The sequence below is a fragment of the Xiphias gladius genome, chromosome 22 (genome assembly GCF_016859285.1).
Source record: "Xiphias gladius isolate SHS-SW01 ecotype Sanya breed wild chromosome 22, ASM1685928v1, whole genome shotgun sequence".
Taxonomy (NCBI): Eukaryota; Metazoa; Chordata; class Actinopteri; order Istiophoriformes; family Xiphiidae; genus Xiphias; species Xiphias gladius.
The window spans coordinates 1,931,196-1,947,266 of record NC_053421.1 but is presented as its reverse complement, the minus strand read 5'-3'; the positions used below and the strand labels follow the sequence as shown (position 1 = coordinate 1,947,266).

Genomic DNA, 16,071 nt, shown 5'->3' with positions numbered 1-16,071 from the left:
TTAATTTTTTCCTTTCTTCTTTATTGTTGCACATTTCCCTTGTGTATATTCTGTATGACTCCATTTAATGTTAATTGTTGTTTATGCTGTTTGATCAGCTTTAATCACTTTTGATAATTATAATCTATATTATGTTTCCTGAAAACAAGAAATATGATTTCCCTTGAGTATCAAATTTTGTTATGTCAATCTATGTTTAGCAAAAATTTCTATGTGCGCTTGCCTTGATGATGACATTTACCATTTTTGTTTATTTTAATTTTAATGGGCTTGTTCACCCTAATTTCGAATGCATGCAGCAGGCACAGCTGGCGTCATCTGAGTGGCAGGATTTTTCCCGGGTGAGACCCCATTGTTAATATATACTGTACAGTGGCTTCAGAAAGTATTCAGACCCCTTCACTTTTAGCACTTTATTGTGTTGTAGATTTAATTTTAAATGAATAAAGTTGCCACTTTTACCCAACAATCTACACTCAATAACCGTTGATGAAAACATTTCAGAATTTTTCGCAAATTGGACTGACTGGTAATAGTTTATAAAGACAAACACCCATGTATCTAATGTCATGCTAATCACACCGTACATTAAGAAAAAAAAACACCATGTCCAAGGAAATCTCTGTAGACATCTGAGATAAAGTTTTATGGCTAGGCATACATCAGGGCAAGGATATAAATCCATTTCTAAAGCTCTGAGTGTAACAGGGCATGAAGGACCTCTAAGGACTCAATGGTCACTCCGACTGCTTGTTTTCAAACAGATCCATTACAGATAAAGGATACACCCATTGTTTGATGAGCGGGCCTATGTCTTTGCCAGAAACGTTGGAGATGGATTTGAGGAAAGCGTGAGTGGACAGAAGCATCTGGCTCCACATGTGACTCTGGTATTTCTGGGATGAGGCTGTACTAGCCAGACTCAGGAGCTTGTTGAAAACCTAAAAGGAGGGCAGCAAAGTCAACAGCAGAAAAAGAAAAAAAATAAAGACTAAAGCAGTTTTTATTACGTCGTTAACCCAATTCTGAAAAAGAGACAGAAAAGACAAGAAAATGCTTGTTGTGCCTGACCTGCAACATGAACTCCATGCTTATCCTGTTTTCTATCAATCTCATCACCAGGTGGGCCTTACACTGAAACATCTTGTAGTACTCCCAGGACAATGTGTGTGGGTGCTTGATGGAGAAGTGAAGGTGTGGAGTTGGACTGAAGAGAAAAAAGTTCAGTTAGTGTGATCCAGAAAATTACTTGTCGATGCACAGGGATTGAAATTGAAATTAAATTTAGTACTTGTCTTTCTCTTTGCCTCCACTGAAGGTTGGGTGCAACAGAACCCCTCCCATCTTTAGTTCATACTCCACAATCTTATCCAGCTCCTGTTTAACAACAAAATAATATGTATATAACATTTGTGAAAGCTCAGTAAATTAGCTTTTATAATAGTGAATGATTAGTTTAAATGCAGTCATGTATATAAATAGATACACTATGCACATCATTTCTTGGGCTGCGAAGATTATTTTCATCATTGATTAATCTGCCGATTATTTTTCAAAATTGTGAAAGGTGCCTGCTATAATTTCCTATAGCCCAAGATGATGTATTCAAATTGCCTGTTTTAATCGACCAACAGTCACAAAAATATTCAGCGCATGTTAGTTATGATAAAGAAGAGCAGAAAAATCATCACAACTGAGAAGCTTTAACCAAGAAATGCTTGGTATTTTGGCTTTAAAAAACAACTAAAAAAGTTAACTGATATCTAATGGACCGTGAAAAACACGCTCCTCACAACTTCCGAGTACCCAAGGTGACATCTTCAGATGTCCAAAACTCAAAGATATTCAGTTAAAAATGATGACAAAGAAAAGCTGTAAATCTTCACATTTTAAAAGCTGGAACCTTAGAATGTTTAGCAATTTTTGAGTATTTTTACTTGAAAAATGACTGAAACAAGTAATCGATTATCAACATAGTTGCCAATTATATTTCTCCTGATCAACTAATCAATAAACCAAGGACTTGTTCCAGCTCTGATCAATTCTAAGAAAAACTTAGCACCCACAATTTAGACCCCATTCTAATCATAGCCTAACTGCAGCAGTTGGGCAGCTATTACCAGCTCTGCTGACCAATTTACTAGGGGGAAAAATCTGAGTGTTATGACAGGACAAACAGAGAAAAAACATTTGAAAAAAAAACTATTACCTCTTTTATCCAATGCCGATACTCATTGACTCCAAAGGTTTTCTTCAGGTAGAGGCCGTAGATGTAACCTGAGATTCCCTTCAACACCCATTCATCCGCCCTTGAGAAGAAACAAAATATTATGTCATGGCAATTTAGGCTTCCAAAGTACAAAACATTACAAAATATCAATGAATCATTATGGGTGAATTTAATTCCCTGCAAGATTTATGGTAAATCTCCAACCTTTCCACGACCTATTCAGAATGAATATGACTGCAGTTTAACTCCATAGTTTCTGTCCATTCATTTATTTTGAAGTGAATAAACTTCAGATTTGCAATCATTCAGACTTTGTACAGACTCTGTTTACCATCAGATATATGGCAACGAGAAGTGGCAAGCTACTTAACAATCCTGCCAAAATAAATTACACAGAGTTACAAAACTAAATCATTTGAAACAGAGTTTGACGATAAAATCCCTTTCAGTTTGACTTTTCTAATCCTTTTCCCACATTCGCTTAGGCTCTTTCAAAGTGGAAAACCTTTGGAAAGCATTTAAGGCCACTCTTGAGTTGCTTCATCACTTTGTAATAGTGAATTCTACCCTCAGGGTATTTCTTGGAAGGAACTTGGCATGGCATTCAAAACTTTCATTATTTAACCTGGATTTATTAGCTTGTAAAAAAAAAAGAGACAACATGCTGATTCAACCTTGGTGGTTTCACCACTTGAAGCTGAACTGAATCCCGTCTGGTTTATGTAATATAGATGATTTGATCTTTGTATCTGCTATAATCAACATTATGGAGAGAAGTAATTTACTTGATTTGATCCACACTTTGCTCTACTACACTGTCTATGGATCATATTATGTCTGCTATTTAAGAATTGTGGAATTTCCTTTCTTTTGTGATCTCAACCTCACAGACCACCGGAACCTTTCTTTAAATGAAGTCCCAAGTTCAGGCTTGGAAAAGTATGATAAAACACAAAACCTTCAGAACTCTCAATACGGGTCCGTAGAGGTGTCGATGCAAATGAAGGAGGCCGTCATTTGTCTAAAAAACAATAAAAACCTATCAGACAGCAGAAACTTTAAGAGTGGCCAAATCAACAATTTGGTAAGGCCAGATTAGACTTTGCCAGAAACCCTCTTAAAAAGCCTGCCCAGTTCTGTAACAAGACTCTTTGGACAGATGAAACCAAGATTAACTTGGATCAGAATGATAGGAACAGAGAAGAGCATGGAGAAGGAAAGGAACGGCTCATGATCCAAAGCATAACACATCATGTGTCTGACATGGTGTTATTGCATGGGCATGTACAACTGCCAATCGAACTGGGTCACTGGTGTTTATTGAGGATGTGACTGCGATAGAAGTAGCAGGATGAATTCTGAAATGTATAAGGCTATACTATCTGCTCAGATTCAGGCAAATGCTGTAAAACCAATAGGACGGTGCTTCACAGTACAGATGGATAATGATCCAAAACATGCTGCGAAAGCAACCCAAGAGCTTCTCAAGGCAAAGAAATGGAATATTCTTCACTGGCCAAGTCAGTCACCTGACCTCAACCCAACTGAGCATGCTTTTCACTTTCTGAATACAAAACTCAGGGCAAAAGACCCACAAAAAAGCAGCAGCTAAAGGCGGCTCCAGTAAAGGCCTGGCAAAGCATCTCAAGGGAGGAAACTCAGCATTTGGTGATGTCCATGGGTTCCAAACTTCAGGCAGTCTTTGAATACAAAGGATTTTCATCCAAGTATCAAAAAAAAAAAAAAAAAAATACTATACCAAAAATAACACTAGTATTTTAATTTGTTTAATTAATAGTTTGTTCAATTATCTTTGAGCTTCTGAAAATGAGGGACTATGTATAAAAATAGCTGTAATTAATAAAACGGTTAGTGCAATATTTTTGTTAAACCCCTTGAATTAAAGCTGAACGTCTACAATTCTATCACATCTTTTTGGCTTCATTTCAAATCCATTGTGTTGGTGTACAGAGCCAAAATTACGAAAATTGTGTCACTGTCCAAATACTTATGTGCCTAACTGTATACGTTTGACAGGCTACGGAGCACAGCCTGTTTTCAATTACAGGCCACAGTTAACCCCCACTCTGATTAATTGCTAGCAGGCATCACCATGCTTTGCTAAAATCAAAGAGATCTGACTGACTTTCCTTAGGTCTTTTCTTACACACCAGTCAGCTCAAAACATTAGCAAACCAAGGTCCCACATCTGATGCGTGTTTAGACGTCTGAGAGGATAAAAGAGGAAAGGAGAGGAGCAGAATGGAGGATGAGAGGTAAAGGAAGGACACGCAAGAATTTAACATGAACAGCACTAGAGGCACTAGAATGTTTAAATCCTACTGATGGGTCTTTTAACACAAGCAAACCCCCCTGAATTGTTCCCTCAGTCTCTCACACACACCAACCACAGTGGCAAAGTTGTCAGGCAGCAAACACAGCGATCCATCATATTGGCCAATGCACTCATTCAGGCCAGTGCTGGCCCATCTTGTGCCTCCTAGTACTGAAAATATATTTTAGTTCTGTAGTAACTCTCTCGTCACCAGCTTTAATGGAAAAATCTGAGAGCTAAATGATAACACAATTCTCAAAAAGACCTGAATACTACGGAGTGAATGTGACAACCTTAACTTCAGTGAAAATAGTTTGTACATTGTGTATGTGACTACGCTTCGAAACACTAATTCCAATTTGGCCACTGAAGCTTATTGTAATCTGTCCACCGCTGAACACATATCACCTTTTCCCCATGAAACTCAAAGTCACAGAATACTTCAAACGACCTAGTTCGTACAACATGTTGTCTAATCACATCTGAAGGTAAAAGAAAATTATTTATACCTATGATGAATCATGCAAATGAGGTTAATATTTGGACAGTCTCTTCTTGAAGGCATTCATGGTGTTGCACTCAGTTGGTCAAATGAACACTGAAATAAGTAATTGTGTAAAGAATGTAAAGAAAAGAGAGCTTGATAACCCTGGTTTGATGGTCCAGACAGGAATTCAGACATGCATGATCAAGAAAAAAAAAAAAACTAGACATACAGTAGATGTAGGTTGGTAGTGAGAGATTTCAATCCATCCAGAAAAAAACATTGCTTCTTTCAAGGACATTAGATCTTCAGCTAATGTGAATACCATTGGTAAGGAATCTTTCAGTGATAGGATGTTATCATCTCAAACCCAGTGATATTCTATTGGCCACAAGTGCTAGGTTCTTTCTGCAGTAACAAGCTTTGTTTTGGTTGTTGCATTGTTTTTGTTTTATTTTAGTTTCCTGACAGATGCAGAAAAATGCACTCAAATACTGTCATGCAGTCTTTTGACTGACACTGCCAATACCCAATGACAATGGAACCTTCAATAGTTTCAGGCTCTAAACAGCAAATCTGACTTTGTGGACTAGACCTCATGTCTCAGGTTGGACATTTGCTAAACTATGAAAAGTTATGTCTCACCATGACATCCTGGAAATGAAACAGCCAAAGAACTGCTGAGCCAAGGCCTGGGCCAGACAGCGGCGAGTCTGTGGTGTCTGGTCTATTATCATAGCACTGTGAAGCAGGTTGGTACTGAAAGACAGAGAGGCAACAGCTGAAGTTTCAGAGTGAATGGGAATGGCACACACGCACACAAGGTTTCTATAGCTGGTTATTTCTTGCACACAAAAAACAGGTTTGCACGAACATGTGCATGAGTAAAGAAATCTACCAATCCCATCATGACCTGAAAGGACAGAGGAGCAGGGGAACACACTATATCATGATTACCTAAAGATGCTCATGGATGCATAGGAGGACACTTGTACATAGGCCTCGTCCACAAACACAGTCTTAAAACAGGAATAAGGGTAGCGGCATGTCAGGATCTCTTCATAGAACTCGAATATCTCGTGCAGATAAGACATGGAGTGTTTGAGCAGTGGCAGCAGCTGTGGCAGGCAGAAATGGGTCACCTGTATGGGGACAAGACGAAGTATAATGTTAGTTATCAATTGGGACTTTCTATATTTCAAAAAGTTTTGATAATGGTGCCAATACAATTAGGGCTATAGCTAATGATTATTTTCATGATTGACTAACCTGTTAATTAATTGTTTAGTCTGTAAAATGTCAGAAAAAGGAAGTGAAAAGTGAAAAGTGAAAAATATCTATAATAAAAAGACAAAGTTCAAACCCAAGGATTTTCCATTTTAAAAAAAAAACAACAGAAAATAAGCAAATCTTCACATTTGAGAGCTGGTACTATTAAAGTTAACTCTCTAGTGAGAGCACAACAGTAATACTATTGCCTGTTCTGGTTCCTCTGTCTTACCACTGTCTGGGAAATACAGAAACTGTAAAATTAATGACAGTTACCATAGAATACATGGGATGTCCCCCTGGTATTTCTTTACTGCATTTACTACAATCACAGAGTACACAGGCTGGGTGTGCATATACTACATTCTACCTCAATGAATTCATCAAATAAATATGTTTGGGTAATTAAGGTTATGTGATTACAATGTGCAGTCTGTGTGTGCAGGAATTTAGGAGTGAAGGAAACCTTAATGTCAATACTGCCACCTTGTGTTTAGGGACATCTAGAACATACAAAGATTGACTAAATATTACTACATTACAACGACTACATTTATTACTACATTGTAGCGAGCAACAGTTTAGTCCATCTCATAATGTTTTACAGATGGCTGTATTATGTAGTGTTTTTGAGCAATTATCCCAGTAAATATAGTAGTTGACACTTTTTCCTCTTACTACACATGTATGTGACCAGTGGGTTGGCAGCAACTATCTGGCCAAATTCAAGAAGGGTCAAACCTAGAGATACTCCTTTTACAGTAATAGAAAACATAGAAAAGTAGCAAATCCTAACATCTGAGATGCTGGAACCAGAGAATGTGTGTATCTGGGCTTGGTAAATGACTTAAATATTGAACTGTTTTTCAAATTTTTCGTCTTACTTTCTGTTGATCGACACTAACTTCCTTAGCTCATTGAAAAGGACTCTCTGGATATCTTTGCATGATCTGAGTTGTTGACTCCTCTGACTTGTTCTTTGTGTTACTGAAAACACTGGTCAGAAAGTTTAAGTGATACTTTGCTTACTATTTCATTTTATAGAAGTAAAATCAAATTTTCAGAAAATGAATCACAGCATTGTATCTTTTTCTGATCTAAAAATAATCAAAGTAGACATTAAAAACCATGATACAGATATCATTTTCCAATACCAAACTACATGCAGCAACATCATCATTTAAACCCACCACTGTTCACTATAAACCCACCTCATGCATGTAGGGGTCTACAAGGATTTCAAAGGGCCCCACAGCAAGAGAGATGTTAGGGGCTGCTGTTGGAATTGGGAGGACATAGTGGAAAGTCTTCTTCCTCATGTCATGGGTGTAGATGGTCTCCACCAGATCACCACAGGACACTGCCACCATGGAAGCATCCACGGTAAACTCCAGCTTCCATGTACACAGCTCTGAGTAAGAATCCACGCAGGGGAACCAGAATCTAGGGTAGAGGTCAATCTTATGAGCTTTAAGAATAGTCTAAAAACACGAATAAATACAATGCCTAATGTTATTTGGGGTTTACTAGTTGACCTTTATAGGCAGGTGTAAGTGTTAGTAACAGGAAATGTCCAAAAGAGAAAGGAGTGAAGATAGTGAGCTTAGAGTGCAAGGAAGAGTCTATACTACTACTTAATTTAACAGACAATGGTTGGAGGACGTAAGAAATCTAGCACTTTAAAGAATAATGTTTTGTACATTTCCCCCTTAACATCGGACCACCTAAATGAAAACAAATGGATTATTTTTGATTGTTACACCTTTGTGATAAGTTTGGACATCAAGTTTTCAAGGATTTATTACATTCTTGGTCTGTCAGACTGCTTTGAAAGTGCAGTATACTTTAAGGTTTCAGCTGTATATTCTGCTATGCTTTGTAAATAGAATTTTTTTTTATGGCAAGTCATTTTTTTAAATGACCATAACATAAGAGTCCAATCCATTGATACATACAGGTATATTACATGTTCATTTTCATGTAGTTTTCAGAATAGTAGCAGTCCATTAAAGTTTGACATAGTGCTTGGAGTCCTGTCCTGCCTGCTCAACAGTGGGTAGTCAAATGTTAAGGCCTCAACAGGAAACCCTGCACAAAGACAGCTGGAGATAACTGCTGACAATATTTTAACTACTAGACTAGGTAGAAAATGTGACACAAAAAGCATGAGCAGCAAAGGTGACAAAGTCTGTGCTTATGCTCTAGCACGGGAAACCAGAAACAAGACAGATAAAAGACTGAAAGTTGACCATTCCGATTGGTATATACAGAGTACTTGCCAACTGTTATTTAGAAAACAGTTCATGCTTCACTCTTGTTCTTACTTTCAATTTCTGTGGGCAAAGACTGAAACGTACCCAACAACCAAATTTTAAATTATTCAAAAAGGATCTAAATGTCGCATCAAAAATTGTCTCAAATGTGGCTATAACTGCATGCTAGCAAACGGACCAATCCACCAGGTGATATACGGTATGTCATGGTTAATTCTTGCTGGAATTAATTTTTAACTGCCATTGTCTATGTATGGACAGCTCTTAAAAACAAGGTATTTATCTGAATCAACTCCTATAAAACTGGGTAATTATAAACACATTTTTGATACCTGGTAGAGTTCTGGTATCCAAAGGAAAACACATGAGCTCCTCTCTCCGCCATGCTGCCCTCCACATCAGGAACAACAAAGTGGAGACCCCCTTTTGGCTGGTCCAGGGAAAATTCTATGTACACCTTTAAAACTTTCAAATCTGGAGGGACACAAAAAACAGGAACATTAGTGTATTAGCCATGACCTTATGGTTTAATTTCTGTATGTAATTAGGTTTGAACCTCATTTCAGTTGTGCTAAAAAAATTTGGTGATCCATCTCATGTAACCATATCAACCCATGTCATAAGGAATTAAAATTTTGGACTTTTACAACAATTTTGTGATGATGATGTGGGACTTTTGTTGACAAAATGATAACTTGTTTTATACTCCAAATCCTCTAAACTTCACATTATCTATAACGCAAAAGACCTCTGTGAGCCTCTTTAATTGTTAGTGGCCTGTACACTTTGCCTCTTACCATCTCCTTGTTTCCAGAGTTCAGAGGGAACTTTGATGACCAGCTCCCCATGTCCTGCATCAGGGTCCACAGCACTCACTGCTGCTGTATAGGCACTAGAGAAATAGTTGAGGTTTCTCCTGCAAAGACACACATAAAACATTTACACAAAATAATATCATCACCATACATACCTCCTAAAGTAGGCAGACAATAAAAATAAAAACATTTTCTCTCCAATACTTTCTCTACTACTACAGATAGGAGTGTCTTACCCCACACTTAACTGTAACAACCGAATGTATTTCCAATTTTCTGAAAGTTAATCTAATAAGCAGACAATGCTTGTGTATAATACACTGATATACTCACTGCTTTGACTCATGGTGGCACACCTCCAGCGTGGGGTCATTGTAAATGAATGGGGCTTCAAGTTCATTGACTCGAACCCTGTAAATGCGGCACTGTTTGCTGTTAAGCTTGATCCTGTTCAGGTTGACCACTGTGGGGAATATAGTCAGTTCAACATAACCCTAAGGGATGCCAAAAAAAAAAAAAAAAAAAAAAAAAAAGACAGCAGTTGGTGAAAATGGACTACAACTATAATCATTAGCGGAAATTGTTTCATGGTCTGGATTAGAACCCCAGGGTGAGCTGCATAAAGGAATTTGTTCACTGAAAAATATTCCAAACACAACACAATTCTGTAGGGCTGTAACACAATAAAAGCTTAGGTCTGACATATAATATTTGCATTACATCTAGTAAATAAAAACTATGAATCATAAGACTGTTCAATACACCTAAGTTGCAAGTGTAATACTTTTTCCATACAGTAAGGAATTATCCTTAATGCAGTTGGTAATTTCCCGTGATTGAATGAGTATAACGTGTAAATAGATGGAAAAGAAAAGAGGGAACACTACTGTAAAGCAGTCAATTCATACTGTCAACTATAATATTACAAAGGGTGCAGTAAGTGGATAGGAGGCTACTTGGTGCAATATTACACATGGAGAGCCGTTTTATACTTTTTGGTATACTGTAACTGCTGTACTCACGATGACAGACTTCCTCTGGAAGTTGATGTTGTTGATGCACACCATCTGGTGGGTCGTAAAAGCAGTGACAGAAAAATTAAGTCAATGTATGATGTAAATCTGAACAATGAACGTAACTATATATTCCCTGTCAGCAATATTTAGATAAGATATGCTCACTGTTTTTTACGTGCAACGCTAATGTCTGTAAGCTAAGCAAGAGTTGCCTATTTTTAAGCTGACGTTATGTTAGCTAAGTTTACGTTAACTTTGCTTTACTATCAAACATGAATGCAAACCATTTCATCATTTTTTAGGCAAAAGAAAAGAACTTATAATTTAAAGGGGCGCGGGCTTTCAAATCCTTTATCCTTCTTCCTGTTCATCTTCGTTTGTTGTTGTGTCTTGAATGAAGTTTCAACGTGCCGTACCCCTGCTCCGAGACGTTTCCTTCTTAACAGCCGTGTTTGTCTATTTGGGTAACTTCAGATTCAGCAACCTCTTACATCTGCCAGACTGCAAACAGTAAAAAGGTGCCCTCTAAAGCGACAGTAACAAAAACTTTACATGTAACAAAATAACGACGGTCGTAGTCAAATCCGAATCAGCACTGTACTAGTCTCTGTGTAATGAGTGCCTTAGCTTCGGTTTGTATCCCCCAGGAGACGGCTGTACAGTGTTTTTGTTGCAACCACAGTTTCCTTATCGATAAATATAAGTCTGCCATGACTAGCAGTCGGTATTGTATAGAAGAGATAGGTCCACATAATGACTGCAGCAGTCGCCGCGCATCAAAACATTCGAATGTGCCCTTACTGTCCGGCGGCTCATAGCATTATGGTTGCGGCGTCAGTGTTTTCAGCCATTTTGTTAGTAACCTCTGACCTCCCGCGTAAAAATGACAACAAACAAATTGATCCAAAATCAAGAGGACAATCGTCAAAATTTACAGTGACATTTATATAGGTAATATATAATTGTGTATAAAGTAAATGCAAATTAATCCAACGTATTTATATAAAAATAAGTCCGCACGTCTCTGCTGCGTCAGAGAGGGCGGAGACTGCCTACCAGCCGAGAAGTGCATGAGCTCCGCGGGAGCGCGCACAGCGACACCCTGAGCTATTGATTGTTTGAATGATTTATACTACAACGATTTCATTTTCACTGTGACAGTGCACCCCCTATATGTGTGAGGACTTAAATGGTTTCAACTACACTTATTTAAGGCTTCTTTGGCTTGAGCGAGTGCATTATAATGTTGACTCTAGCCAGTAAACATTTACATTGTCAGCAGGAAAGTAACTGGCATAGCTGTTGTTGTGACCTGTTCAGCCACAGTCTCTCCCAGTTCAGATGTGGAAACAAAGTACGGAAACTCAATTGAATAAGTATGAGTATTTATTCGCTGTCTGCAGAGAGCGGAGATCAATCAGGTCAGCACAAGCAGCAATACCATGAAGAGATCTGACTTGAGCTCTATGTGTGTGTCTTTATATGCTGTATGTTTCAGTCAGCCCAATGGGGCGTAATGTAAAGCCCGCCTTGTGGTTTATTGCTTGTTCCTATTTCCTGTTTCCTTGACCGTTGGGGTCATGTCCTGTGTTTCTGTGTTTCCTGTTGATCAGTGAAGTGTGATCTCTTCTTGGCTTACATGTAGCTGCATATAACATAAGGCACAATAGATAACACAACAAATATTGAATACCCACACTGTGTACTAAAAAACATGATGGGAAAATTCTAAAAACAAGCTCAGGAACACCTCCTGAAATTCACAAGAGTGGGTTGTTTATTCTTGCATAAAGGGAAGAAGTTACACACACAGAGTCTGCAGTGCAAATGTTCAAAAATACAGGCTTCACATGAGACTTTTATAATGCCAGATGGGCAGAGGCTTGTATTCTCGCTGACATATATAACACACATGGTTCTTTGCTTATCATACAGGAATAGACAAGTGAGATGGCCTTGAGGAGAGGAACAAGAATGCCCTTTTCCTCTCTGGTGTTCACGTCCTCCCCTGGGCGAAGCCTCTGTCTTCACGAGATAGTTGCACAGACTCTCACACAAGTCATAATACAAGGTCAATACGAGGTGATTACACAGTCATGAGCATAAAGGGTAAGGATTTTTCCAACATTTCCCTCCTGTTTATACTTTATGCACAAAATCAAAAACATTGTAAAAATGTTTTTTTATACAAGTGAGTCAGAGTACATCTGTAGCATCTGTACACCACACTTCATTCAGATTTTCATAGTATACGTCATGGGCCATTCACTCATCATCACAGGGTACATTCTTAAGTATAGGTCATGGAATCAGATACATTATCATAATCATCAGTTTGTATTTGTGGATACATCGTTGTCTTTGTTATGGCAGTATCAATTAGTCTTTGGATAAGTCCCCGTAGGCATGGTATGCAGCAACAACCAAGACAGAGAGGAGGGCCGTTGCAACTGCAATAGAGACTAGAAAAGAAGAGATTAATCCACTCCACCTCCCAAACCAATTCTCCATCATTCTGGTAAAGGGGTTGTCCACACCTGAATTTTCTGCCAGCTCCTCTGAGAGAGCTGTCAAACCCTGGATGGCTCTAGTAATGCTTCCATCAGGGGCTGTTGTTTAGAACAAAGGTACAGCACACATCATCACACATTTTGCAAACACCTCCTTTTTCAGCTAAGAACATATGTAGGGCCATTCTGTTTCTTCCATGACAATAAACTAGTTTTCTCTAATTGCTATTCAATCAATATTTTTATTGGTCGTAACCCACCAGATTCAAATCCCGCAACAACTTGGTTGCTGTTTCCAACAGTTTCCAACAGCAATGCATAAAGTCATGCAGATACAGGTCAGGAGCTTCAGTCAATGTTCTCATCACGCATCAGAATGGGGGAAAAATGTGATCTCAGTGACTTTGACCCGGGCGTGATTGATTGTACCAGATGGGCTGGTTTGAGTATTTCTGAAACTGCTGATCTCCGGGGATTTTCACATGCAGTAATCTCTAGAGTTCACGCAGAAAGGAGCAAGAAACAAAAAACATCCACCAAGCAGCAGTTCTGCAGATGGAAACACCTTGTTGATGAGAGAGGTCCAAGGAGAGGGGCCAGACTAATTGGAGCTGCCAGAAAGGCTACAGTAACTCAGATAACCACCCTTTACAACTGTGGTGAGCAGAGAAACATCTCAGAATGCACAACACATCCAACCTTGAGGTGGATCGGCTACAGCAGCAGAAGACCATGTCAGGTTCCACTCCTTTCAGCCAAGAACAGAAATCTGAGGTTGCAGTGGTTCACAGGCTCACCACAACTGGACAGCTGAAAGTGGAAAAATGTAGCCTGGTCTGATGAATCTGCTGGGGCTGGTGGCGCTGTAATGGTGTAAGGAATGTTTTCTTGACACATTTTGGACCCCTTAATATCGTTCAGTCATGGGTTGAATGCCTCAGCCTGTCTGAGTATTGTTGCTGACCATGTCCATCCCTTTATGGTCACAATTTACCATCTTCTACTTGCTACTTCCAGCATGCTAATGCACCATGTCCAAGGGCGGATATTTCATTTTACTGTGGGGGGACACAGGAAAACCTAATTACTACTATCTACACTGGATAATTGATAGGTAAATAAATTACGGGTTGTACCAGCGTGTAAACTTACCTGAAACCGTATACCTCTGTCTGACTTCTCCCTGACTCTCTCTGCCCAGGTCTGATCTCTGTGTTGCCTTTGCCTAATGACACCATTATGAAACATTTCCATAAGCACTTAATTCCTTTCTTATGAAGATTTTATCAAATCATGTTTGATATTAACGGCATATTTATACTTACTTGACGTTTCAGTGCACTGAAAAATGTTCGGATGTCTGTTTTTCTTTTCTCTGCCATTGTAACTGACCCGGCTGTCTGAAAAACACACACACACACACACACACACACACACAAACACACACAGCATGCAGATTATTTACAATTCAATTCAATTCAATTTCCTTTTTATAGTACCAAATCATTACAGAGCTTATCTCACGGCACTTTTCATATGGAGCAGGTCTAGGACGTACTCTTTATGGTTATAATTAATTACAGTAGTAGAAGAGAAGAAACACCCATTAACTGAAATAAAGCTAATAAACTGTATTCCTAATTAGATTTATTTTTCCTGAAGAAGCAGATCTCTGATGTTTTGCTGTCCTCAAATAGTCAGTGAGTCGGTAGGTTTAACAAAAGAAAGCTTGTAATGATAAATAATGAGGCTACCCTGCAATTAATGTAATGTCCTTGATGTCGCGAGGGAGTAAATCCAGGCATCTTTTTTGTTGTGCAGTGGACTTCATATTTTTCCATGCAGATGCTTAGAAGAGTCTTTAGGGATTCTGAAAATAACATCAGAACAGCGGGAAGTCTTTTTAAACGACCTCCTGGGCTTTTCAAACATTCCGGTTAGTGACTGGAATGTATGTTCATCCAGTACATGAGAGACACAAAGCGGAACTAATGCTTCAGCTGCAAGCAGAAATGCTCCACTATGTTCACCAGCTGGTTGCTAAATTTGTCTGGCTGCTGACGCTGCTGAGAAAGTAGTGGACAGTCAGGCTTTACCAAACAGTAACGTTTCAAGCTATAATACCAAAACAGTGAAGCTGTAAGATGCTAAAAGGCTCCATAGAATTGAGGGTAACAGTGATAATGCAGAGTTAGATGATCATTTCTGTGGGTTTGTCATTACCGCCCTGTCACATTCTAGGTAACTAGTCACTGGCCCACTGTTAATATAAATATCAGAGTATCACAGATTGATTAGTGCAGCAATTAGGTACTGCAACAAAATCTGCAGCTTTTATTCACTGTGAAGCTTTATAAAGGATCATCAGCAGCGGAGTCAGTTTAGGGAATATTCCAACCAGGTAATTTTTTTGGCCACTTTCTTCTGTCCAATCAAAGTTGTCTGTTTCATCATGATTAATTCAAATCTGTATGGAAAATAAAAGAAATTTGAATACTGCCTGCAGGCACGCACAAACTCAAACACACACTGGTAAAACGTTACCAGTGGGTACCAGCTAAGGGCTTTGGTTTTTTGAGCCCCTGTAAGTTTTATTTTCTTGTGAGTGTGACAAATCCCCAGTCTTTTGTCCTGTCTCACACTGGGGCACACATAAAGAGACAGGAAGTTTTTACCAAGGACAATTTATCCAATGAACATGAAGAGGTGATGGGATTAAATATTTTCAGACAAACTGTCTTAGGGTAATTATATAATATAGCTGCATGTCAACTAGGAATGCTTACAAGTAGCTCAATGTTAAGTTCAGCACAATGGGACACTCACCTACTATGGAACAAGAAAAGCCATTCTACTTTCATCTAGGGGTTTGCTTGGAGATTCCAAAACACAAACAACAGGAATTTGTTCATTTCACCATGCTGCCTTTGTTCCTGCTGAACCCCGTTGTGCATTCTTGGAGCGAGATCAATAGATTGAGTGTAATTCCTGTGCCTGTCAGCAAGAAAAATTTAATTTGTCAGCTGTCTTGGCACTGTGTCAGGAAAAGTTTGACTCTGTGACCCCGAGGCGCAGTAGGAGTGTGATATGAGGGGAGGGTATATAAATGTGTATGCAACAACACGGTGCCAAAATCCGC

At 38.8% G+C, this 16,071-nt stretch overlaps 1 protein-coding gene across 1 annotated transcript in view; it reads right to left on the bottom strand.

Annotated features, from left to right (window-relative positions):
• taf2 (TAF2 RNA polymerase II, TATA box binding protein (TBP)-associated factor) overlaps positions 1–11,266 on the bottom strand; it is a 31,872-nt gene extending 20,606 nt beyond the window's left edge. Inside the window, exons 1-13 of the mRNA XM_040117708.1 lie at positions 11,224–11,266; positions 10,744–10,923; positions 10,429–10,483; positions 9,740–9,900; positions 9,389–9,507; positions 8,924–9,065; positions 7,530–7,761; positions 6,007–6,191; positions 5,695–5,808; positions 2,210–2,309; positions 1,292–1,377; positions 1,072–1,207; positions 787–941 (exon numbers count right to left, since the gene is read on the bottom strand). Of these exons, the coding sequence (XP_039973642.1) occupies positions 787–941; positions 1,072–1,207; positions 1,292–1,377; positions 2,210–2,309; positions 5,695–5,808; positions 6,007–6,191; positions 7,530–7,761; positions 8,924–9,065; positions 9,389–9,507; positions 9,740–9,900; positions 10,429–10,483; positions 10,744–10,793 (1,535 nt within the window). The 5' untranslated portion in view covers positions 10,794–10,923; positions 11,224–11,266. The remainder of the gene's footprint in view (positions 1–786; positions 942–1,071; positions 1,208–1,291; positions 1,378–2,209; positions 2,310–5,694; positions 5,809–6,006; positions 6,192–7,529; positions 7,762–8,923; positions 9,066–9,388; positions 9,508–9,739; positions 9,901–10,428; positions 10,484–10,743; positions 10,924–11,223) is intronic.
• Between the last annotated feature and the right edge of the window lie 4,805 nt (positions 11,267–16,071).